At 42.0% G+C, this 26,580-nt stretch overlaps 2 protein-coding genes across 2 annotated transcripts; one reads left to right on the top strand and one right to left on the bottom strand.

The window, feature by feature from the left end:
* Positions 1-869: 869 nt before the first annotated feature.
* On the bottom strand, positions 870-9,191 carry LOC117255186 (uncharacterized). The gene is made up of 5 exons (XM_033623832.2): positions 9,102-9,191; positions 7,147-7,300; positions 6,736-6,840; positions 3,550-4,222; positions 870-1,942 (listed from the first exon to the last, which is right to left on the bottom strand). The coding sequence occupies exons 2-5, from the start codon at positions 7,291-7,293 to the stop codon at positions 1,725-1,727; spliced, it is 1,143 nt and encodes a 380-aa protein (XP_033479723.1). The 5' UTR covers positions 7,294-7,300; positions 9,102-9,191; the 3' UTR covers positions 870-1,724.
* A 23-nt stretch (positions 9,192-9,214) lies between these two features.
* patl1 (PAT1 homolog 1, processing body mRNA decay factor) lies at positions 9,215-26,143 on the top strand. The gene is made up of 20 exons (XM_033623826.2): positions 9,215-9,340; positions 14,459-14,564; positions 16,745-16,972; positions 17,122-17,385; positions 18,092-18,180; positions 18,441-18,521; positions 18,699-18,899; positions 19,194-19,295; positions 19,978-20,064; positions 20,590-20,810; positions 21,001-21,145; positions 21,816-21,933; positions 22,028-22,125; positions 22,350-22,409; positions 22,504-22,649; positions 22,764-22,923; positions 23,227-23,352; positions 25,119-25,210; positions 25,391-25,540; positions 25,767-26,143. The coding sequence occupies exons 1-20, from the start codon at positions 9,326-9,328 to the stop codon at positions 25,786-25,788; spliced, it is 2,511 nt and encodes an 836-aa protein (XP_033479717.2). The 5' UTR covers positions 9,215-9,325; the 3' UTR covers positions 25,789-26,143.
* Positions 26,144-26,580: the final 437 nt, after the last annotated feature.

Genomic DNA, 26,580 nt, shown 5'->3' with positions numbered 1-26,580 from the left:
GAAGAGGGTTAACCCCAAAGTTACTTTGGCCCAGGAGATAAACAAATCTCCCCTGCTGCTGCCACCACCAGCTGGAGCAGGACAGGTTTACAAAGTATAAAGGGTTGAAATTTGAGTCAGAAAGTTTGACTTTGACTCCCTCTAGTGGTTGCATTAGAAACGACAATGTGTAGACATGCCCACATTAAAAATTATAAGATATTAGATGATATCATTGGATGTGAAAATCAAATGTTGTTTATTATTAACACACTTACTATCCGTACTTCAGTTGAGTAGTGTAATAACAATAATGTTTTTCACAGAGTCAAATGTCCATGTTGCTGTTTACTGATTAAATTTTTGAAATGAGTGGTGATATAGATACAGTTCTCCAACATGTTATATGTTATTTTATATTATTGTGACATGGTTCACACATAAAATAACTAGACGGGAATGTCTGTTTGTGGCTAATCCAATGAATGGTTCGTCACATTGATCCCAATTAAAATGATTTACAGGGGGCGCCTAGTAGCTCAGTAGGTAGGGCACCATGGCAGACGCCCCATGCACAAAGGCAATGTCTTTGCCGCAGTGGCTGAGGGCTTGAGTCCAGCTCGTGGCCCCCCGCTGCATGTCGTCGTCAAACTGTCCTCTCACTTAAGGCAAAAAAGCCCCCAAAAAAATGTTTTTAAAAATGTACAGTATAACAATCAGATATTGACATAACAAAATGCAGTCCAGCTCATAGTTCTGCATCACTGCACACAGAGGCCTCATACACCCACAGATATAAAAAAAAGCTTTGACAGTGACAAAATGTAGTTGTGGTTTTGTTGCTCCTGGGTTTGGCTTATTGTGTTTGCCAGGGCCATCTACTTTCTTGCTTTCTTTGTTTGTTTATCATTGTAATTATGATCAATCTATGCTCCCATACCTTTCAGCATAACAAAGACATTCAAGTATTATCAAAATATTTCAAAATCAAGTATTGCACGATTGGAGCCTGTCAATGCTGAAGTAATTTTCAGTGTTATTTCTAATGATACAATCAATTTAAAATATCAGTATTTCAGTCATAACAATTTAACTGTAATTAGCTGAGACCAGCAGCTCTATAGCTTGTTCTGCAAAGCTACCTGTCCACAATAATCTGCCCACTCTTTGGCGGTTAAAGATTTTGCAACCAAATCCAAGCAAAACATGTTTGCATTGTACGTTTCCACAAAGCAGGCATACATTACATTTGTGTATTACTTTGTAGTAGATACATTGAAACTTTATGTTTCTCAACAACGCTGTAGTAAAGGTGTGGTTAGGTTTATGCACAAAAACCACTTGGTAATAGTTTGGAAAAGATCATATTTTGACTTAAAACACCTTCATTTGGTGGCACAAAAGCTGCTGGAAAAGAAGGGACGGGTCAGTTAAAAACACCAAAGTTCAGTGCCACAAACGCCACTGGAAATGCTAAAAACAACCAGTGTTGTTGTCTGTTGGTCTTGAACAGTGGGCTGCAGCTTGGCAGCCATCTTGTCTAGATGTCATGCCATCCACTGTCCAGCTCATATCCTACGTCACTTTAGAAACACTGATATAATTCGTATGAAATGTCCAAATGTAACGTACATTTGGCATCAAGGTTGCAGCTATTGTGAATTCACACTTGTTTTAGATTCATTTGACAACTGTTGTATGGAGTCTTCATGTTTGACCAAAAAGACATCCATTGCCATAAAATCTTAGTACACATAATCCAGCATGACATGATGTTGATAAGTTGGTATCTTCTTGATGATGTACTCATTTAAGTCCTCCTCCCACAAGCTCCTCAGCCAGCTGAAACATTTGGCTGCCAAGTAGAGTGCACCAGCACCAAGGAGAATCTTCATGAAGCTGATGCCACCACCACCACCACCACCACCACCTCTGTTCCATCTCCTGTCTTCTTCATCAAAACCTAGAGACAGAAATTCACAGAGGGTCAAGCAGCACCCCAAACAAAGCCTGTCATTCCTGCAATGAATAAACTGTACTGTCTTTAACAGGACACAGCAGTGCTGATTTAAATCCTGTAAGTCAAATGAATTATGGTTTCTTCAATTACATACCATTAGAGGGGAGGATATGCACTTACTTGAGGTTTCATGTAGTTTCTGAATTTCTTCCTTCACCTCAGTAGCATAGAGGTGAACGGAATTAAGTCTGTGGTGCTTACAGTATCAAAAAACTAATCAGCCTTTTTTTTCAGACATAATACTCCTGTTACTGAATAATCCCCAGACCTCACTGCCAACAGTTTCCATAGGGACTGTTTCTTCATATTAAAGTAGCTTCTGTGACCGCATGTTCTGTGGATTATCCACATTAATTAGGGCATTTTTACTTGAAAGACAGATTAAGTATTTAAATGTTATTTTTCAATGTTGTGAGCACCACAAAAACATTGTGTTAAAGGAACAGTGTGTAAGATTTAGGGGGATTCAGTGGCATCTAGTGGTGAGGGGTATAGATTGCAACCATCTGTAGCATCTCCTGGTTAAGCCTGATTTATGGTCCTGCGTTAAATCAACGACATTGCTACGTCGTAGGGTACGTGGCTACGCAGAAGGCTCGCCATAGCCCCCAGCGTAGCCTGACGTGCACCTCCCCAAAAATGTAACTACACGTCGAGTTCGAAGGGTTCACGACAGCGTCACGGCAACGACGTAGGTACGACGTAGGTAGGTACGTAGGTAGGTACGTCGTAGGTACGCCGCAGGACCATAAATCAGGTGTTAGGAGTGTTCATTGTTCAGGAGGTTTTTAACGGGAGCTGAATTATCTGCAGAGGTCTCTTCCTCTGCAAAAAAACCCATCTGGGCCCAGTTAAATTTTTTTATCTGGATCAGAATAATCCAGATTTGGAAATCCCATGTTTACTGTCCAGGATCAGCTAATCCATGTTATCTTTGTGCTGGTTTTTCAAAACAACATTGGAATGGATCACTCTGAGCCAGATATAACCAGTGCTCTAAATGTGTCTACACATCACGATGTAGTTAGTCTGCCAATAAGCAAACTGCAATTACCAGCTATCACTGTAGGCTCTGCCAAAGTGACAAGAAAATGTGATAAGCCCTATCTAGAGTCAGTATTTGGTTTGTCTGTTCTGGGCTACTGTAGAAAGATGCCGGTGCCACATGGCGATCTGTGTGAATAAGGACTAGCTCCCTATGTAGATATAAACGACTCATTCTAAGTACTAAAAACACGATGATGCTTAATTTCAGGTGATTACACGCTAAAGAAAAAAGCCTTATATTCAATTTCTGCCAATATATCCCCTAAAAACGACACACTGGACCTTTAACAGCCATTGCACTGAGGTGGCAGAAGACGTCGTCACAGACAGATGTATGACAACCTAGGCAAATAAAAACCAAAACTACCTGCATGGCTAGAGCTAAGAAAAAATAATAATTTGGGTGAACTGACCCTTTAATCCCTGTAGCTAGCTAGTCACACAAAGCCAGACACATACAAATAATCCCACTGTAGAAATGCAAAGAATTGTGAGACACTTACGGGAGTAATAGCTGAATGCACGTTGCCCTTTAGGCGGCCCCAACGCAGACAGCCAATAACTGTCATCATAGACTCTTGGTTTCTTTTTGGCTTTAGGCTTCCTGTATTTCCGTTGCACTTCACTGTAGCCAGCCACAACTCTGCTGTTGTTTGAGGTTACGTTGACCATGCGGTTCCCATACTGGTCATAGCTGAAGGGCTCCATGTTTACATCCAGTTGCAGGTTAAAGGTTTCTGAGAAGAAACTTAAGTCATCATGTACTGCTCTTGCTACAGATCCACTGTAGTTCTGCATTAAGTCGAAGATTTCCTGGACTGAAGGGTCTGGGTAGCGTATCTCCCCCATATTGTCAGCCTGGACCACCTGCATGTCTCCCCAGTAGCCTGTCTGGGTGAGAAAGGTGGTGAGATCAAGCTGCAGGTTCTGCAGGACTTGGATGAGTTCAGGGCTGACTTCGTATGTCCTGTCAGTGTTGAACCTCCCAAAGGCAGCTCCGTCATGCTCTGTGACATACACCGTCTCCACCACCCTGGTCTTCACCTGGTAACCGATGATGATCCGGTCTATATTGTAATCACCATACAACCCATAATTTTCCCTCACATATGCGGGGAGGTTTGCAGAAGCTGGGTAGGTTTCTGTGTTCAGGTTGCCAACTTCATAGTACACAACCTGAGAGAGACAGATAGAAGGAGAGAGAAATCAAAAAGTGTATTGAACACGATAGATGGGAGAGAATTACGGTAGGCTAGTGGAGGTACCCTGAATCTTGTTCATTAATATGAACAGCTAGGCAGTAATATTTATTGGGGAGGGATGCATCAAATATTCAAATAGGTTCATAATCTTAGGAAATTAAAAAATATTTATATATATATTAATAAAAATATTTATATACAGATAAAAATATGAAGAAAATAACTGCTATGCTACGATTGGCAACCGTGCACTGCCATCCAAAATAATCATTAGCAAATGTAATCATAATAATAAACAAAACAAATACTATGGTGTTCTGCAGTTTTGCGTATCGTTTGTCAAAGTGGTGTTGCCATAGCCACTGCTTGACTGTTGTTGGAAGGTTTATCACTGTCAAATTGTCTATTTCATTACTTTCAAATGTATTAAAATGTGGAAAACTAGACTGTAATATGACTGTTATGTGTTGTTATTTTATAGTTTTGTTAAGTGTTAGTATGTTATAAAACAGGTTAGAAAGTCATAATACAGACTGTCATAAAAAATCAAAATGTGCAAATCACCCCAGACCCCCCTGGAGGGTTGCGTCCATACTCGTCAGCCCTCCCAGTTTTTCTGGGAGACTTCCGATTTACATTGCTCTCTCCCAGTTTCCTCCCTGGGTCACAGTTCTCCCATATTTCTCCCGATTCATGACAAATGTTCCCACCTTTTTTTCCTTTTTGTTATCACAACCTGTTCCTGGCACCATACAGCTTGTACAGGAAAGGCCAAAGCAGACTCTACCTGCTGAGGCGGCTCAGGTCTTTTGGAGTGCAGGGGGTGCTCCTGAAGACCTTCTTTGACACTGTGGTGGCATCAGCCATCTTTTACGGAGTAGTCTGCTGGGGCAGCAGCGTCTCGGCTGCAGATAGGAAGAGACTGGACAAGCTGATCAAAAAGGCCAGCTCTGTCCTGGGATGCTCTCTGGACTCTGTGCAGGTGGTGGGAGAAAGGAGGATGACAGCCAAGCTGTCATCTCTGAGGACTAATGACTCCCATCCTCTGCAGGAGGAGATAAAAGCTCTGGAGAGCTCCTTCAGCGATAGACTGATTCACCCAAAGTGTGTGAAGGAACGCTATCGCAGGTCCTTCCTGCCTGCTGCTGTCAGGCTACATAACCAGCACTGCTCACAGTAAACTGCACCATGGACACTTGAGGGACACTATGGACACTTTATGGACACCACTATAAGCATTGCTGTCCCCCATGTTGTTGTTTATTTGCACATTCAATATTCACTTTGCACTAAATATGTTCACTTTAATCCATTGCTCACTTTTTATCCACTGCTCATTATTATTATTATTTATTGCTATTTATTACTATTTCTTGTATTTTTTGTACTTTTTTCTGCATGCCTAGTTTTTTAAGTTTTTAAATATTGATATATGACTCTTTACCCTTGACTGCTGTAACACTGGAATTTCCCAATTGTGGGATCAATAAAGGTGTATCTTATCTTATCTTATAAGCACTATGGCTCTAAATGTCTACTGTTTCCAACCTCGCAACACTTTAGCTACACCAAATGTAATTTCCTGGCAAGAATGTGATATGTGAGAGAGTGTAAAACAAAAGCATGAGGAAAACAAAGTCTGAGAAATTCAAAATTATCTGGGCGTGGCCCCACAGACCCCTCAGTTTGGCTTCAAAATCCCCTCTGTATTTGAGGTCTCAAGGTTGGCAAGTATGTTTGGGTCACAGAAGGTGTCAATGTTGAATAGGTGATTATGGCCCTGTGGGTCAGGCTCCAAAAACAATTGATGCTAAACTTCACTTCCCATGATGCAACCCAATAGTATCTCTTACTGCAGGGGAGTCCAAGCTTATTCTGAATGGGGGCCAGATTAGATGATATGAAAATACCTGGGGGCCAGCAGCTTCTCACATCTCATGGGTTATTTAAAAAACTACATACAAATGAGAAAAGTGCGACTATTTCGTCTGTCAGTGAAAAAGTATTCAACTTTCTACCGCTCCTAAAAGTGGCAGCCCTTGTTGTCTTTTGCTATGTCACCATTTCTTTGCTTGTTTAGCGTCTGTTTCTGAAAACATTTTAGTTCCTCCTGCATAGTTCCTAATTGGTGCATGTCCTTAAACTGTATGATAGTGCTGCCATCGTGAAACAATGCAAAGTGAACTTGCTTGACTCACCAATATTGTGTGGTGGGCCACATTTAGTATATTCTGAGAAACAAGTCGAGGGTTACTTAAAATCAGTCAGCTGGCCATGATTGGCCCGGGCCGGACTTTGGACATGTTTGTTACTGAGACTCTACCTGAGTGGTAAACATCTGGTTTGACCTCCTCCAGAGGCACAGAAGACATTATGCATCTGTTTTCACAGGCTGCGTATTCCAAGTGATGAGTACGTTGATCTTTATGTATAAAATTGCTGAAGTGCCTCTATGATGACAGAAAACAAACAAACTATGCCACAAACCTTTGTTTTACCCTTGCGCTTCTTCAGCACTGGCAAAAGCTCCTCAACGTTGCCAAACAGGTGGAAGCCGTAGCAACCGTTCTCTGGTTGACAATCTGACACCAGCTGTGAAGACAGACTATGGTCATTACACATCTTAGTTGTACTTACTGCTTTATTATACACGTTAATATGATTGGGAAATGGCCAGTATTACTGCAGCGGCATCACCCATTGTTTGTATTGAAATATACTGTAGCTTTGTTGTGACCTTAATGGGGCACAGCTGAATATAGGCTACAGACAATATCCATTAATTTTATGGTTTTCTGAAGTGGTTTTATGTGTGTACTGTAACTATGTTCCTCAAAAACCACAACTACAATCATTAACATGCCATACAATTCAAGTTGTTATCTAATCTAGTTGTACCTTCATGATGACCACAAAGTTAATGGGTTCACAGGTCACACACTGGTTCGCAAACCAAAACAGGAGCTGAAGGCCGTGTCGTGGAAAAGGACGGCCAAACCCTGAATTCATCAGGTGCTCCAGAGTGCAGATCTGCCACTGAACCATGGTGGAGCTAATTCAGACAAAAACAGACACATACTATTGCTATTAAACAAGACACGCTGTTGGAGGTTGTTTTACCTCACCAAAATCCAAAACCACATCAATCCAGCAGACAGTAATATACCGAAATCACTGCCAAATCATATTACACAACAAAATAATATATGTGGTTTTAAAAAAGTACTTGAAAATGAACTGTACTAATTCATAGTATTATCTGGTGTGTAAATGTTTCATGGGCATTCTCTTCTACTGTATGTTAATTTATGTAGTGTCTTTTTGTGTGTGTGTGTGTTGTGTAAACTGCACTCACCGGCCACTTTATTAGGTACATCTTGCTAGTACCGGGTTTGACCCATTTTACCGTCATAACTGTGTTATTTTTTCGTGGCATAGATTCAACAAGGTGCTGGAAACATTCCTCAGAGATTTTGGTCCACATTGACATGATAGCATCACACAGTTGCTGCAAATTTGTCAGCTGCACATCCACAATGCGAATCTCCCTTTCCACCACATCCCAAAGGTGCTCTATTGGATTGAGATCTGGTGACTGTGGAGGCCATTGGAGTACAGTGAACTCATTGTCATGTTCAAGAAACCAGTTTGAGATGATTTGAGCTTTGTGACATGGTGTGTTATCCTGGTGGAAGTAGCCATCAGACGATGGGTACACTGTGGTCATAAAGGGATGGACACGGTCAGCAACAATACTCAGGTAGGCTGTGGTGTTTAAACCATGCTCAGTTGGTACTAAGGAGCCCAAAGTGTGCCAAGAAAATATCCCCCACACCATTACACCACCACCACCAGCCTGAACCATTGATACAAGGCAGGATGGATCCATGCTTTCATGTTGTTTACACCAAATTCTGACCCTACCATCTGAATGTGGCAGCAGAAATCCAGACTCATCAGACCAGGCAACATTTTTCCGATCTTCTATTGTCCAGTTTTGGTGAGCCTGTGTGAACTATAATAGAACTCAGTTTCCTGTCACCTGGTGTGGTCTTCTGCTGCTGTAGCCCATCTGCTTCAAGGTTGGACATGTTGGTGGTTCAGAGATGGTCTTCTGCAGACCTTGGTTATACCCAGTGGTTATTTGAGTTACTGTTGCCTTTCTATCATCTTGAACCAGTCTGGCCATTCTCCTCTGACCTCTGGCATCAACAAGGCATTTTCACCCTGAAAATTGCTGCTCACTGGATATTTCCTCTTTCTCAAACCATCCTCTGTAAACCCCAGAGATGGTTGTGTGTGAAAATCCCAGTAGATCAGCAGTTTGTGAAATACTCAGACCAAGCCACGTTTAAAGTCACTTAAATCACCTTTCTTCCCCATTTGATGCTCGGTGTGAACTTCAGCAGGTCATCTTCACCATGTCTACATGTCTAAATGCAATGAGTTGCTGCCACGTGATTGGCTGATTAGCTATGAGCACTTAAACTGGTGTACCTAATAAAGTGGCCGGTGAGAGTATATCAACAGTGGATGTGCATTATGATGTATTATTTAGTGTTGTGTATTGTGAATGTATGTTTTGTATTGTTGCCATGTAGCCGAGGAAGAATAGCTGCTGCAACTCAAGAGCAAATGGGGATCTTAATAAACAAACAAATACACACACACTGTTGACAGTTTTAAAGATTGGCTATGGTCTATACAGATGACTGCATACATGGAATAATTATAGTATGTAATAGGCTGCTTGAATATAAAAAACGATACAATAATTAAGGATATAAATGGCTGTTATAGTAAAGGACATATATATAGAAGATTATATAAAGAATGTTGTCCAGTTTATTTACCGTCTCTGCTGCTGTCTCTGTTATTTCATAGCGCTTCCTTATCTCTCCAGCACAGACAGTAAGAAGTGAAAACATCCAGCAGCAGCGCCGCCCCCGTCTGTGCCCGCCGTGCGTGCTCGTTCACGTCGCTCCGCAGCCACGCGCGTTCAATAGACGTCCCTGCTGCGTCATTTGCGCGCCGCCTCACTCCTGATGCACGTCTTTTCCCGAAATCCTAAAGATAGATGTTTCGATTTCAGGTGAGTATTGTTCCCCAACACGCGTGTTACCCCTCACCTGAGGATGATTTCAGGTGTGTCGCAGAGAGCTGGTGGTTTTTCCAGCTTGCGCGTGATCTGTACGGTGAATGTTGTCTATTGTTTATGCGACTGCCAATTTCAATGCGGTCGGCGGCCTGTGAAGCAGCCCGCTTGCCTGGTGACATGAACCACAGGGAAGATGAGGGGCTCCCTTCCCCTGGTGACAAGGATGATCTCAGTGTGTCATAAATTAATCTAACATATGAAATGTGTGATAGTTATAAGCGTTGTTAATCTGTGTCATGTTGGGTGGTTGTAGGGCAGCAGTTTTACATCGACGTGGGTCCTGCGTGATGTAACGTCAGCATTAGCATTGAAGCTAACAGGTTCTCTTGCTATTTACAGGCTGTCAGAAGCTCCTGAGTTATGTATATTCATATTATTTTAACAGATAGATTAAAGGGGAGCTACTAACTGGAATATATAACGTTTTGTGAAGTTTATGTGTTCATGGCTCGAGTCAATCTGCCTGCTTGTGATGGTTTAGCCAGTGAGAAATCATGCTAGGTCACTGCTGACACGGCTAACTAATGTAACCAATGTCAGGCTAATTGCTATTCTGAGAAAGTATTTACTGTATCATTGCTCTATATTTTAGTTTATAATAGGTGTGGGCGTATTCTTGACTATATGACAAGTTAGTAAAAATATGTATATTATTAATTTAAGAACATTAAACTGCTACAAAAAAGGTAGATAGTTACATGTCAACCTAACAGTTTGCCTTTAAATATTCAGTCAAAACTAAGAAAAAATTATCCCTCATTTCTTAAGCGTGTGAACAACAGCAGTGACTCACAGTGAGATTCAGATTCTGTATACAATATTAATAGTAGAACAAAATAAAATCACACAAATTACACATTTAAACAGCTCCCAAATACAAAAAATGCACTCTTGGCATCTGTATATATAAATGAACAGGCACAGCGAGCTGCACGCAGATTTACATTACCAAAGCTTTTATCACTTGATGACACAGACTCCCATGTGCACTCTAGGGGTGGGCAATATGGCCTTAAAATACTATCAAGATATATCAGTGTATTTTTGTGATAACGATACTGTATTATTAATTTAAGAGCACAAAACTGCAACAAAACAAGTGATATAGTTTATATGTCAACCTAACAGTTAGCCTTCAAATATTCAGTAAAAACTAAGCCAAAATGATCTCTAATTTCTTAGTTTGTAAGATAACAGTAACATGGAGTGAGATTCAAATTCTCTATACAATATTAATAGTTCAACAAAATAAAATCTACCACTACCACCTCAAATTACACATTTGAATAGTTCACAAATACAAAAAAATGCACCCTAGGATCTATCTATCTATCTATCTATCTATCTATCCATCTATCCATCTATCTATATGTGTGTGTGTAAATCAACAGGCACTTTCCTTCTTTTAGCAAAATCTGATGCACCTGGACCTATAAGCTCTGCCATTTCTCCTTTAATCATCACGCTGTAACCTGTGACAGGCTGTTATGCTACAGTAACCACCGCAGAGTCACATATATGTAGTTTTTTGTCAGGCCAAGAGCGGCATGCAGGTTTACATTACCAAAGGTTTTATCACTTGATGACACCAGCTCCTGTGTGCACACTAGGGGCAGGCGATATGGCCCTACAATAATATCACGATATTTCAGGGTATTTTTGCGATTACTGTACACCTGATGATACGACAAAGTGGTTTAAATATGTATATATTATTAATTTAAGAAAAAAGAATTGCAAAAGAATAAGTGATATAGTTTTATGTTTTTTTTTGATTGATTTATTGATTGGTTGGGGACCATGTTTAACAGCAGCATAACTGTACCAAATTATTTGTTTGCAAACTCTCAGACAACTCATTTATCAAGTCATATGGTCAGTACTTTTCAAATAAATGCATTTTTACTACAAAGCCTTAGTGTTGGTGCCTGGCTTTGAAGACAGCATAGATAAGTTTCACTTTCATTTCAGTTTTTCATTGTGAGGTTTTTGATAAATAGTTTTTATAAACAGATGTTTGGATGTAATTTTGCTGTTAAATGTGGACCCCAATCAATCAATGAATCAGTATGTTAAATGTTTTCTGTGGAGGCTTGTGGAAAAAAATTTCTACAAATTTGTGTTAATGGAGAGACGCATCAGTTTCTTCATGAACTGACTCTTTGCATGACTTGCCATTGAATCTATAGATAGAATGAAGGCATGGATCTCTTCCGTAGAGTTGAGCTAGTGATCAGTTTTACAAGCTTAAACTAGTTTGATTTTCTGCAAACCGGCTGAACCAGCATTTGTTAAAATGACACATTCTGGCAAATTAAAAAAGTAGCCAACATTAGCAACCTTTGCTGACAACATGACAGCGTGAAATCTATTTGTATTTAATTAATTAGATTTTTTTTAATTGTATACTTTATGAATCACCTTGAGGAGAAATTCAATTTCAATTTTCATTAGTGATAAGCTGTGTGACAACGTTATTAACAAAATATTATGTTTGTTTATTAACTGACTAACTGAGCCACAAGTGTCTGACATGCCGTGTGCTATTTACAGCTGAGCCAGGGCTGACAACATGAAGGAAATAAAATTTCAGTAGAGATGGGGAGGGGGACTAGCGGTGCCTATTTTGTTTGTTTGGGTGATGAGACATGGCAGAGTTAGTCTCGCACAAAAACTGAAACTGCACCAATCAGGATGGGATATTAACTCTTTTTTTTTTTTTTTTTTTTTTTTTTTTACACCTGTCACTGTGGCCGGTGGATTTCAAAGTCTACCATTCACTCAGTAGGTTGTTTTTTGGCTGGTGAGGGAAACAAATCTAGCAGCCACATGCAGATTTTACCAGCATCTGACTGGTGGCTGGTAGACTCACAAGTCAGTCTTTAGACGCTTTGCTTAACTAAAGACTGATGACTTTCTCCCTGATTTTGTGTTTAGATGGGCGGATACAATTTCAGAGTTTAAAAAAAAACTCCCTACGTTGCAGAACCAATAGTAAATCCGCAGGGCGGTCCTTTGGTGGCTCGCTGAACTCTTGTGCTCGTAAACATAATCCTACTAGAAACACGTGTAGCGGTACAAAATGGCTCAAGTTGCTGTAAGTCCTTCATTTCCACAATCTTGTGGACTGAGCACACGTTTGATAAAACAGAGTTAAATCTCTCAGCATCCATTTTCAAGCTCACTGTGTGTTTGTGTCCTTGCAGACGAGAAAAGGGGGAGTGCACATTTCCGGGAGGGCGTGTCCTTTTCAAAAATGCAAGAGGCGTTGCTTTGTTGCCGGCCGTTTTCTCCGGTGTGTTAAACACACTTTAGAAAGGAGTGTCCCCAGACTATCAGAAGGCGGAGATCTCTGATTGTCTGGTGGCGAGACTAGGTGGCTGGTAACATTGGCAACATTTTGTATTTGAAGCCGACAAAAGCAGTGTCCTTACTGGCTGCAAGCAACGCTGTGCAACTGGTTAGGACACAAAGCATTCAACTCGGACGCCCTGCTTCTATTTATTCCTGTGGCTTGCTTTGAAAGCACTGCATGGACAACGAACAGCTGATTGATGACGTTGAAATGTGAAACTATCGTATGAAACATTCTTATTTCACATTTTACCTTTATAAAAACCTAAATAAGGTGGCAGCTTGCTGGAGGGAGATTGCCTGATGACCTATTTGCTTTTGGCTGTATTGCAATTTGTCATTTCCAGTAATTATCACAATATAAAATGAGTTATCTCTTGAAAAGTGTAGAAAGATGGCAAGAAATTACCCGTCTTTTTACATGGTTACATTCCAGTCTGATCTCGAGTGCACAGCTGATATTTACATGGTTTGTTTACATGACGCAACAGGTGCTTATTAAAGGGATTCAATATGGACAGAGAGCTCTGATGTTAAGAGATTTGACAGTCGCTGGTGGTGATAAGCGGATGCTCGTTTGCTGTTGGGACCCCACGGGTGTGTTCTACCTCAGATTGGCTGCTGAGTTGGCGACGGTGCGACACCTAATGGTAAAATTCGGTGTACTGGTCCAGTGTTTGGCTGAATATCAGACTGGTTTTAATGTTTTTTTTACACTGGCCCAACCCTGTCATCCAGTCTCCAAATTTATGCGCTTACATTTATTTAACAAATATTGGTTGTAACTTTTGTAATTGCCATTGGATGGTGATGGCATTTGACTACGGGTTACTCATGGGAATGGGGAATCAACTCACCATTATCCGTCTGCCAACTCTGCTAAGTGGCCTGTTGAGGTTTTCAAATATAAACATTAACGAAAAGGTGGAGAAGATGGGTACAAGCTACAGTCCCAACCTCATGGACAAGCAATACCATCTCTTGTCCATCTCTACATTGGAATAAATAAGAATTGGTGTGACAGTGAGAATGCTGAAATTTTATCCTGTTCCTGTTCACCCTGTGCCACAAGGGACTAAACACTCTGGATTACGTCAGTACACCACTCGAGGCAGCTACAGAGCAGAATTGCTGCCTGACCATACGGCCATCTGGCTGAGGTCAAAACATGTAAACAAACTACAACACATGCCTCAAGTGATGCAAGAGGTCAGGAGGTGGTCAGGCCAATCAGAGTTTGCCCTACAATCTTCAATACACGGCACAGACTGTTTCAGGACACCGACGTTGACATCACCAGTAACATAAATTCATTTAATGTGTAAAACAACAGAAGCTGCTGTACCCAAAACTACAGAGAAATTATTCCACAACCAGAAACCATAAATTACTAGAATTATCCAGGATGACATAAACACGCACTGAAGCCAGTCTGGAAACATGGACAATAATAAAGCAGCAGTCTACAACATAAAAGGAGCAGTAAAGGGTTTAAATTACAGTGCGCATATTAAAGGAACTGATGAGATCACATTTAACTGGAGATATAGGCTACCTTGTGTGACTTCATGGGACAGATAAATTGATTGATTGATCATACCTGTTTCAGGAGTAGTTCAACAATCTCATTTGTGTCATTTGCCCTTTCCTTCTTCCTTCTCCTTGTCCCTTCATCTGTCCTCCCTGCTGTCTTTGCAGTCCCTGGATGAAGACTGTACGTTGGAGGAGGAAGACGAGGGGCTCGTAGAGGAGGAAGATGAAATTGATCAGTTCAATGACGACACCTTCGGAGCCGGGGCCATTGGTAAGTTACGTGTACAACATTTATATAAAGTGTGTTAACATTAAATCACTTTAGTCCAGGACATGCAGAATTAATGTGCGTATGTTTATTTATAATTACATAATTTTAATGGAGTTAACTTTCAAGACGGTGGTCTAACAGAACTCACACTTACTCATAGTATCAGTCAAGGGTTTAGACACACCTCATTCATTAGTTTTCCTTTATTTTTTATTATTTTCTATGACCTAGATTAACACTAAAGACAGCATAACTATGAAATAACACGTGGTATGTTTCATATTTTAGATTCTTTGAAGTAGCCACCATTTGCCTGACAGCTTTGCACACTCCTTGCATTATCCTAAACAGCGTTATGATGTACACTCCTAGAATGGTTTTTAATTAACAGGTGTGCCCAGTCAAAAGCTAAAAAGCGGATTTTGTGATGTGATGAGGTGGCATTAGTATACAGCAAATAGCCCCGTTTGACTACGTTTGACTACTGTAGTAATCCATATCATGGCAGGACCCTCTCAACTAAGTCAGGAGAAATGACAGTCCAACCTTACTTTAAGGCTGGAGATATACTTGCTTTTTAGTCACGCATTTACATAGACAACTGGCTACTTCGTGAACAGAATTATCACATGCTTGCCTATGCACTACGCATGTTAATGGAGGATTCAACCACAGATCTTAGACCGTGTAGAATTTACAGATCTGCATGATGTAAACATAAACATGGCGACACTAAAGGAGGTTACTGCATTGTTAATACTGAGATGAGCGTGGATCATGGCAGAAAAAGTGACAGCTGTGCCATCATAGGTGTTATGATCAAAGCATATCTTGACAGTGGTAAGTTTCTGTCTCTCGTCCTGCCAACACTGCCCCAGCCGTACATGTCAATATTACATCTTGCAAACACATTGCATTAATTTCTGAGGACATGCACAACCAACAGTCCAAACAGCTGAAGGTGATGCAAGGCAGCCATCATGTGCATGTAAACTCGTGGTTAAAAGCATTATATCTCCGACTTATGACATGAAGGTCAGTCAGTCCGGAAAATTTTAAGACTTTGAAAGTATGTTTCTGTGCAGTCATAAAAATCATGAAACAACATGATGAAACTGGATCTCACGAGGAGTGCCCCAGATAAGGAAGAGATATCTCTGCTGCAGAGAATAGGTTTATTAGACATACCAGCCTCAGAAATTTGCAGCTAATGGCACCTCAGATTAGAGCCCAAATAAATGCTTCACAGAGTTCAAAGTAGCTGACTGTAAATCAGGCCTTCATGGTTGAATTGCTGCAAAGAAACCACAACTGAGGGAGACCAAGACAAAGAAAAGACTTGCCTGGGCCAAGTAATGGACATTTGACTAGTGGAAATCTGTATTTTGGTCTAGAGCTGCAGCACATAAATTTAGCTTCAGCACTGCAATGTGTGCATGAGTAATTGCAGCATCACAGGGTGTGTGATGTCAAGAAAGGCAAACATGCCGTGCTACCACATTTTTCACTGCTTCATACAAAAGGAAAACTTGTAGAGTTCTCATTTTCCATGACTAATGTGACTGGCCAAGCTCTCCCCTTTAAGGCAGGTTACGTGTGTGTTTGATGTAGTCTGGTGGCGTTAGCTATGGGAAGTAAGACTCTCCAGTGCGTGTGAGCGTAGAAAAGTACCCTAGCCAGTCCAGCAAGTGCTGCAGACACAATGAAGTGCAAAGTGTGTGCTCTGTGTTTGCTGCACAGACGAAATAAAGCATCTCTTTATCATCATGATGTAACTGGAGGACTGTAAAAGCTAGTTACCAGCTACGAGCCAAGCTAAAGCTAATTGAGTTAGCCTAAAGAAACCAGAGGTCTCTCAACTACGGGTTGGTAGTATATATATCGAGTGCTGGCCCCGATTAGGCAACTGGCTGATTGTATTTACTCGCCCAATGTTACTTTTTTCTGGCCCGGAGCTGTCGGACAGTTCTTGTTGTTGCACCCTGTGTGGGTGTTCGTTATGATTGTTGGTCACCTTCATAAAAACACAACAAGAGCACTGTGATTGTGAAACCACCTTTGAGACTATTTGTCAAAGTTGGAAGCCAAACAAAGCACAAATCTGTTCCTAGAACTTTACATAAGATGATTAATCGCCATAGAATAAACAACTCCTCTTTCTGCCTCCTCTCCTCTTCCAGATGACGACTGGCAGGAAGAACACAAACGCCTTGCTGAGCTCGATGAGAGGGACGGGCTAGGAGCAGGGCTGGGGTTAGGAGGAGGGGTGATGGGAGGAGAATCCGATTTAGGAGGAGCTGAAGACCTGTCCTCCACCCATGTCTCCTCTTCTGTGGGCCATGTTCCCCATCCATCTTCCCTCCCTACCCTCAAATTCTCCTTGTCTTCCTCCAGACTGCCTCCATCAGGTCAGTGATGTGATTAGAACGATGCTGCTAGCGAACTTGACTCAGGAATTGTGTTTAACTCTCAGAATTCAGACATTTGTCTTGACTGGTTGCTAAGTAGAGCAATAATACACCAGGTGAGAAAATCCAAAGTAAAACTGTGGTTTCAGATGTGGAGGATCGAGGAGGGGGAGGTGACCTGGCCGAGTCTCTGGCCAGACTCATCCTGGAGGCTGACCCGGCCATCGCTGGGGTCGGAGCGGCTGAGAGACCTGGTCCATCCCCCGGCTCTTCAGGAACCAGCCTGTCTGCTCTGCAGGGCCTGGACCGACCCAGAGTCCTGCCCCAGCCTTCCTCCATCCCACACCCCACTCAGCCGCACCAGCATCCCCAACACCCCCAGCACCAGCTGCCTCCTGGGCACTCCACCTCAGGTCAGAATGAATGCAATCCCTTTTTATTGTTCTGCTGACAAGGTTAATTTTGATTTTCTCATTATATGTTCAAATGTGGTCTTGTAAAAAAGAGTCTTTGGCGAGAAATTTGAATACATACAATTGTTTGGTGTTTTCACGGCAATGTAAAATTGATATTAGAGAGGAAATTTTGATGTATTATATATAGTTAAAGAGCTTCTGAAGCAGTCACTTTTTAAAAAGATGTTTTCATGTGAAAGAGGATCATTTAAAAGTTTTTTTTTATAGGTTTGAATGATTAAATTTGTGCTCATTTAAAGGCAGTGTTATTAAGGGCTGAATGACTTAAACATTTTTTTATAATGAAGATTTCTTTGTTTCTCTGGCACAAAATATAAATAACAAAAAACATTACTATCATCTGTCGGCCAAATTGTTTGTACATCGGTATCGGCCCAGATTTTCCTGCTTGGTGCATCCCTGATCATAATATAAACATAAAATAAGAGTCCGTGCCTTCCGTTCAGTCTGATCAGTGCAGAGGTGTCATTGTGAAGCTAAAAATATATCTTCTGTTTTGTCACCATGTGATTGTTGGTGTTATACTGCTACAAATTTACCTTCAGACACAACAGTCTATTTCCAGCTACTTGTGACAGCGTTGTTTATTCTACTGTGTTGGCCATGTTTTATTAAACTCTGCTGTACTCTGTTCTTCCTCCAGGCCTTTCTCCTGGCCCTCCTCCATCGTCCATGCTCAGCTACCAACAGCAGCAGCACTTGCTGCGCAGAGGGACTGCTCCCATGGCCCAGGTTAGTTGTTTCAACTGGCTATCTCTGTGCACTGTTCTGTATACCAGTATTTTAAAGCTGTGCAAAGCAGTCACCTTATATTTATTCTGCGTCAGATTATGCAAAGAGACAAGTGCGATAAGAGGCTTGCTAAACTTTTGTGTTTTTATTTCTGGTGGGACAAGAAACCAGCTCACTGCAGTAACATTTATTTAACCTTTGTTTATGTAAAATCTTTTTGTTTCAGGACCCCTAACTTTAATTTCTCTCATTTTCTCTAGATGAACTCTCACAGTATCTGGGAGAACAGTATGGGTTTTGGTCCAGTCAGCGTCACCCCCGGACTGGTCACACACATGGAGGTGAGGGACACTCACTCTTCACTCTCTTTATTTAACCTTTTCAAATATTATTCAAACTTTTCTCTTGCACCGCCTGAAATATGGTGTCAATTACAAAATGGCTTAACCAAGGTTTTGATTTTAAGCAAGTCATTTGTATTCTTCTAATATCATATTTACTGTCTTCTTCCTCTTCAGGATAGTCCACTAATGTCTATAATCAAGGAGGTGGGCCTCCCTAAACGACCTCCTCAGGGCAGGAATGATGAAGGACGGGATTTGTCAGAGAGGGTCCCACCTCCGCGCTCTTCTTCCCCTGTGATTGGCTCCCCTCCGGTGAGGGCAGTGCCCATCGGGACCCCGCCTAAACAGCCAATGAGCCACGCCCTGAATCATCAGGTGAGTAACAACACCTGCTCCTCTCATTGTACAGTGTTTTTCTGGGTGGTTAATAACAGATTTTTCTGTGGTGTGACAAACTCATCACACATATTTATTTTTGCTTTACCTGGACTTCAAAGACATGGAGTCATATGCTGTGTACTTGGTGTTGTCATTTAATCTCATCATAGTGTGTCTAGCAGTCTCATTAACGGTAGTAGTTTCCATTCCACATCATGTTGTGATTAAGTAACATGTAGTTGGCTTTGTCTCTGTTAACTTTGTCCTGTATGTGTATGTGTGTGTGTGTAGATCCACCATCCCACGGCGGTTCATGTGAGAGCCCCGGTCCAGCACAGATACCCTCCTCCTTTCCCTGAGCGTGTGTCACCCAACACCCTCCTCAATATAGCTGTGAGTTCCTCCTCTCCTCCATCCTCCCCTCGGTTTTCAGCTCTGTATGTACATTTAATCAAAGAACATCATTTTAGGTTTAATGGCACAAACAAAACCAACAACTTGGCTGGATTTGCAGGTCAAAGACCTTCAGTAAATGTCACGTCTTTAATTTAACATTTCTAAAATGGTAAACTGAGCTTATTAGATCACAGTGAAAGCTTAACATGGCGATGGTGTGGTGTTAGGATATGAATTTTTATCATTTTATATTAGTTACTTTGCAGGAGAGTTATTTGCAGAACCATGTCTTAGCTGAGACCAACATCCTGGAGTCTTCACTGGTTGCCTGAAAAGTGGTCCCCTCAAAAATTACTTGGATACATAGCCTAGTACCTGTAAAACAACAAATTGTCATTTTTAAACGAATTAGGTATAACGTGTAATTAGTGAGCTTTAGAGGTGTTAGTAGGGGGATTTTTCTTTTTACCGTCGGACAGAGACAGGCTAAGCTAAGTTCGCCGGCTGCTGGTGTTAGCTTTATTATTCTCATCTAATTCCTGGAAAGAAAGCAAATAAGCTTACATGCAAAAGTGTCAATTTTTTCCTTTACAACAAGGAGCAGAGATGGGAGAGACAAACCAACTTCCATTTTCAGTATTCAGGGATGTGAAGTTTCTGTGTGCTGTCTTTTTTTCAGAACTCTCCTCTGTGTCGTGGTCCGTTCCCTCCTGGTGTTGGTCCTGTCCTGTCTCAGATTCAACGGGCCCAGCTGCTTAACTCTCAGGTTTGTACTACACACATTCAGACACACAGTCTTTTTAGATTGATGCAGATAACTCACTGTTTGTGAGAAATGCATTACAACTTCGGTTATGCGCAAGTCAGTGAGAATAAAATAACTGTAATGGTTTCCTCTGAGTAATGTGGTTGTTACTAATGCTGACCAATAGATCATATTTTCATAGTCCTCGCAAAATGTACATGTACATTTTTTTTATATACACACACCATCAGGGTTGAAAACTAAAACCTGTCAAGCTCCAAATGCAATAGGTTTTTCCATTTGGCGAGACTGGTAGGTAAATGATGGTGTCAAAATAGTCATGTAATAAAAAACTATGCTTAGCGTCTCCACCACATTGACACTCACACAGGAACAGTGACTTCATGATTCAACCCCACTATGCGGGCAGAACTTGTGTTTCAAGAAAATAGGGATACTGTCACAGCAGCACTAATACTTCAATAGGTTACTCCTGAATCACATGAATTCTTCTCTCATACTGGGTAATCATCTGTGTCTCTCCAGGTGGCTGGTTTTCCTCGCGGTGGTCCGGCGCCTCCTTTGTTACCCGGTGGTGGTGGTTTCAGGCCATTCTTCGGGGGCCCTCCTCCTCCACTTGGTCACAGAATGGGCCTGCCACCCCCTCACGGCCCCCCCAACCACACACCACCCATCCGGCACAACACCACCCACCTCCACCCCCAGCACCGCCGCATGCTCACCCAGCGCATGCAGAACCGGGGAGGGTAAGCAAGTGTTAATAGCTCACAGGCTCACACAGCACACACAACAAGCAGCATTATCTTAAACACGTCCTCGGGCAGGTTAAATGCAAAACATCAGAACAGAACAGAAAATGGCAGCTGTTGCTTTTCAGTTGCGCTCAAAAGCCTATTGGGTAGATGATGTCATCTTTGTGTCTTTACCTCCCTGTAGGGACCGTGGCAGGACTGGAGGAGACCGGCGCAGCAGGGACCCCTACAGTAACCTTATGACTCAGAAAGAGAAGGAATGGGTAACTAAGATCCAGATGATGCAGCTGCAGAGTACTGACCCTTACCTGGATGACTACTACTATCAGGTTGGTTCTTATATACTGTGGTTACCCTGCAATCATTCAGAGGGCTCGAAATATCTGTCTCTTTTAATGGTTGGCTTGTTTTGATTGGGTATCACTGACCTTAATCAATTTAGACAGGGATATACAAGTAATCAGGGCTGGAGCTAAAATATTATTTTCCTATTTTTCTGATTAATTGTTCAATCCGTAAAATGTCAGAAAATAGTGAAAAATGAGCAGCGTATTTTGCTATAGATTGAGGTGACGTCTTCCAATTGCTTTTCACACTGTGTATATACATTTATTTATTTATATTTTTTGGCTAACTGCCAGGATTGAGGATGTGGTAATTTCCCACATTCCAGCCAGTGGTGTTATATCAGAGACTTTTAGAGGATTTGCTTGGACCTTGATAGTCAAGAGGGTGTCTTTTGTAGTAAAATATCCTGCAAGTGTCTTTAACTATGACTTTTGGTGATCTAAGAGACACAACGCGCAATATGGTGAGGCGAAATGCCAAGCGTACAAAGCTCAATCTAAAATGAGAGTGCATCTGGGGTTGGCTTTCACTTTAGCTGACGTTACTGTTCAAAATTCAGGCTGAACGTTTGTTGTAGAAAATTAAATTTGAAGATGTCACATCAGGCTATGGAAAATGCCACAAGACATTATTGTGTGTGTGTGTGTTCAGAACTACTACGAAAAGATGGAGAAGCGTCAGGAGAGAGAGAGAGACAGCAGCAAGAAGGAGCACACCACCAAACTGATCACTCCACAGGTCGCCAAAGTTGAACACACCTACAGACCAGGTAAACATGACGCACCACAATATTATCTGCACTCCATAGTACATGATCACACATGCACACACGATACTAGATAAATCTGTGTGTTTGTCTACAGTTCAGTTTGCAGGCTCTCTGGGTAAGCTGACAGTCTCCAGCGTTAACAACCCCCGCAAGATGATTGATGCTGTGGTGACGACGCGCACAGACGACGAGGTCAGTTTCTATGATTCATTGTTTCTATTCTTCTAAAGGCGTGCACATAATGTTCTGTTTTTGTAAGAAGGTGTTTCCACAGCATTGTTTTCTGAAGCTTTAGTTTCCCATAAGTCAAAGCAAAATCCTGCGTAGTATACCTTTAATCATTGCCCATTTGAAGTTTTCTGGTCAGTTTTAAATACCTCTTTATCAGTTTTCCCTTTCTGTCTGTCTGCCTCCAGGAGAAAAGAGAGAAGCAGGTTTGGAATAAGAGGCGACAGATTCTCTACACTGTGGAGAAGGTAAGAAGAGGATGGCTGTTCATGTCGAGCAGGTGTTTAAACTGGACTCCTGGATCCTGAATATGTCTGTGTGACACTTTCCTCTATCCTCCAGATGTACAGTTTGCTGCTGGAGGTTCAAGACTTTGAGAAGCGCTTTGTCCTGGCGCCAGAGGAGGACAGGGAGGCTCTTCTGGAGCAGCATAAAATCAACACGGTTCAGCTGTGCAACTCTCTGCGGGAGAAGGAGTGGGACGACAGGTAGGACACATTACCTTCAAGAGCTGCACTTGCAATCTTTATTCTAGAGATCATTAAAACACCTCAGATATGCCCAGTGCATTCACAAATTGTTTTTCTCTTCCTCTTGATAAGAGTGAGTGATGAGCAGTGTGTGATGATCATGTCAGTGAGGAAGGGCAAGCGACTCATCTCCAGGCTGCTCCCCTTCCTGCCCTCAGCCCAGGCCGTTGCCGTTGTCATGGCGATTTCCCGCAACCTTCCTGCCCTGGCCAAGAAGGACAAGCAGGACCAGGTAACCAATTCAGGATGCAACATTCAGTCTGATGAAATAAGACCTATTAATTTATCTGTCACCACTTGAACGGACAGTACACTGTTCAAGTCTGAATTTAATAGTTTCCCTACAGGTAAGACACATTAAATATTTGTCTTGTTCTGTAGTTTCTCAATTATTATCATTCACATCACTAAAAAATCTTCTGCACAATGAAACAGACCCAGTTTGATAAACTAAGAATGTTTGGGGCTTCACAGCTGCCTGCATGTTGTTCTCCAGCAGCTGCCTTTCATCCTCTGTCTCTGCCCTCCTGCTCAGGTGCTGTGCTGGTTAGTTGAGCCAGTTTCTGCAGTGATCCAGGCGTTGTCGAGCTCCGCCCTCACAGACTTGCTCCAGGAGCTTCAGGGCAATGAGGGCCAACTGGCCACAGTACTGCACAACAAGGTACACACACACACAATCCTGCAGACTGATGTAGAACACAGAGCAACTCATTAACTTCTCTGAGAATCTGTAGGTTCACAGAATAAACAGACATTTGACAGAGCCTTCACAATACGCAGGTATAAGCTGTATACCCACTAAGAAAGCTCCAGGATTTGAATATAGCCACTTAAAAAAGCACAGGAGCAAAAGGGAGGCCTCCAGTTCACTGATAACTGTCATGGGAACAGCTACAAAGCAAGTCTCTCATACACAGATGATATGTGTTCAAGGACACAGTTCAGTTCATGTCAGGTTAAAAGTAAGACAAGAAGGGCCCCCCCACACACACACACACACACACACACTTGTCTGTCCTATACATTAAAGGCTAAAAAGCCCCAGCCCCCCCCCCCCCCCCCCCCCCCCCCCCAAAATCTTTAAAAAAAAAAAAGTGAGACAAAAAGGAGACAGAATACTCTTTAAACAGGATAATACATCTCTCTATATATGGAATGATACATTTTGTTCCTTTGTAGCTTTCAGTTAGACTGTCTATGAATAAATGCTGCAGCTCCTGAAGACCGAAGAAGTGAACTATGTTAGAAGTAACTCAATCATAACTCAATGCAATTTTAACTCATAAGCCTGTAAAGCAGATTTCCCCAAAAACAAAAAAAAGATATGCAGCACGTCCAGATACATAGCAGTGTGAACTGGTAAAGGACTGAAAATGGTAGAAAATCAGTTCAGAGTCCAAAGCAGGGGGCTTCAGAGACAAACAACACTATAGCCCTTTTAAACGGGAACTGTGCAAATTTGCAGGAAAGCCCAATCAGTCTTTTTTCAGCATTGGCAGTATTAAAACAAAATCGGGGAGTGCAGCGAAATGCCATCTGCCTACTTTTGTTTAAATAGAATGTGTGTCTTTTTCAGGGCAATGGGGGTCGTGAGCAAATAACAAAACGTATAGCTCAGCGTGTGACGTAAACAGTGACGTGGGAGGGAAGCCACGGCAGTCCTTCAGCAATTCTCTCATAAGTCGGCCTGTCCTTCAACGTCATGGTCATCTGACGGTTAATGGTCTCTTTGTTTGCGAGGGCAAGGAGGGTGCGCAATTCCTTGTCTCCCCAGTTGCTCATCTTTACAGTGTCTGTCAGGTTTGCGTTTCCCTCTGGCTACTAGCTGCTCATTCCTGCTATCAGCTGTTTCCTGTTTATCCACCGCCAGTGGGTCGCACATGCGACATCATCAACAGCCCCTCCCATGGTGGAAGGGCGCCTCGTTCTTTTTAGACCAAAAAGATTCCGCCAATATGACTACCCTACGAGGCGGAAAATTGGGCACCTTGGATCAACTCGCCAATCTGGCTCTGTGTGTCTAAATGCTCGCAGCTTGCCAGCAAAATGGCCCAACATTCGCGGAAAATCTGGCAGTGTAAAAGAGGCTAAAGTGACCAGCTGACGCCAATTTAAAATCTGTTGTCACTCACTGCTCCATCCAGCACTCACTGCATTTCTTCATTACTGGTGACACTGATGGAAGTCTGCACCTTGTTTAGTGTCCACACAACGAGGCTGCATGCCGACATTTTCAGAACAAAATGGAACAGGCTGCAGTGAGAGTCTCTCTCTCCATGGGATATTTAAAAAAAAAAGCAGGTTTGTGCGTTTATTCCTTGTCAAGCAAGCTCAGGGGTCAAGTGTTGCGATAGCCTGACGCTATGCAACCCATTTCTGTGATCAAACACACCCATTACACACACCTCTGTGTTTGTTTCTGTCTAGTTTGGTGTGACACTGCTGTATCTGATCCTGAGTGAAGGAGAGAGGATGCAAAGCACCGATCCCAACTGTCAACTCATGGATGACAATCGATGGTAAGCACTTTGTGTGTTAGTGATGTCAGCTACTTTGTGGTTTTGTTTAATGACGCATCCTGAAATGGCTTTGTTCCCTGCGACAGAACTAAATTAGTTTTCATTCCCTGTTATCTTCTTCTCTTCATGCTTTCACCTGCGCCGTTAATCCACACTCACCTCTGTTCTGTTTCCCTCCAGGACTGAGTTGGTGTTTTCAGTAACGAGGGAGTTGCTCAGCGTCCCCACCTCATCCCTGTCTCCTCCCCTCTTCACCCCTCCTAACCTGCTCTCCCTCTTCTCACGCTACGTCGATCGGCAGAGGCTGGAGCTGTTACAGGACAAGCTACAGTGAGTCAATATCAACTCACCAAAAGTGGTTGGACAAGCTAGCGTAAAGAAAACAAGCAGGTTGTACTGAAAACGGCGTTAAGTGTTTTAAATAATTTTGATAAAGTGTTCCATAAAGATGTCAGAGTAAAGATGAATCAGGACCTCCAATAAACGTGTTCTTTTCTTGTTGCAGTAACATTTGGTGATTAAGTGTAACTAATAGTTTTCTCTTTGCCTTTCTCAGGATCTCTGCTTTGTCCAGGTAGAAGTTACAACACACAACGACCCCCCTCCCGCCCCACCGGATGCAGACCTTTCTTTTTGTGCGTGTATCAGAAGAGTCAAGTGTGTGTGTAAGTGTGTGAGTGAGTGTGCGTGCGCATGTGCTCTTGAGGTGAATCCATGGTGGATTGAATTTTAATACAGCAGAATCTGTAGTCACTTTTGTTTTTCTTTGTTTAGTCTCTGATGTGTGTTTGTCTGTGAGTGAACGACAGTGACACAGCGCATGAGAGGTGGACCGAGTGAATGATGACAATTATGAAATCTGCATTTTTAAATATCTTGTTTACGATTATGCCTGTGATGAACCTTCAAATTAAAAAGTATTTCTATTTCTAATGTTTCAGTCCAGTCTTCCACTGCTATAACCAAACATTGTGTTTAACAATAAGTCCTCCGTCTTCGACACTGACAGACTCACGATGGACAGTTTACTAAAAAGGATCAAAATCAATGAAGCCGAACCAGCAGTGCTGGCAGAGTTACTAATGTATTTCACTACAGATTACTGCACACATGCACTGAATTGTACTTCGTAATGTATTTTATTAGATTACTAAACCAAGTAACAGATTCTAAATGCTTTGGATTACTTTTTGAATACTTCAAAAATGTCTTGCTGAGCTTATTTGTCTAAGTCTTATATTGCCATGCCAGAAACACACAACAGTGTCATGTAGCAGGTGTACTCCACATGCTTTTTAAAAAATCTGTTAACATAAAATGCCTCATATGAATTGTATACTGTGCCCTAACAGCATGCAAGTGAGCATCAC

Source organism: Epinephelus lanceolatus, chromosome 3, assembly GCF_041903045.1.
Source record: "Epinephelus lanceolatus isolate andai-2023 chromosome 3, ASM4190304v1, whole genome shotgun sequence".
Lineage (NCBI taxonomy): Eukaryota > Metazoa > Chordata > Actinopteri > Perciformes > Serranidae > Epinephelus > Epinephelus lanceolatus.
This window is presented reverse-complemented; position numbering and strand designations above follow the sequence as displayed.

Coding starts and splice junctions, on each gene's coding strand:
- LOC117255186 (XM_033623832.2), bottom strand. CDS start 7,293: ATGGTTCAGTGGCAGATCTGCACTCTGGAGCACCTGATGAATTCAGGG. Junction 6,841..7,146: donor ACTTTGTGGTCATCATGAAG/GTACAACTAGAT, acceptor CTGTCTTCACAG/CTGGTGTCAGATTGTCAACC. Junction 1,943..3,549: donor TGCATTCAGCTATTACTCCC/GTAAGTGTCTCA, acceptor TTCTGTCTCTAG/GTTTTGATGAAGAAGACAGG.
- patl1 (XM_033623826.2), top strand. Junction 22,126..22,349: donor CGACGCGCACAGACGACGAG/GTCAGTTTCTAT, acceptor GTCTGCCTCCAG/GAGAAAAGAGAGAAGCAGGT. Junction 25,211..25,390: donor CTCATGGATGACAATCGATG/GTAAGCACTTTG, acceptor GTTTCCCTCCAG/GACTGAGTTGGTGTTTTCAG.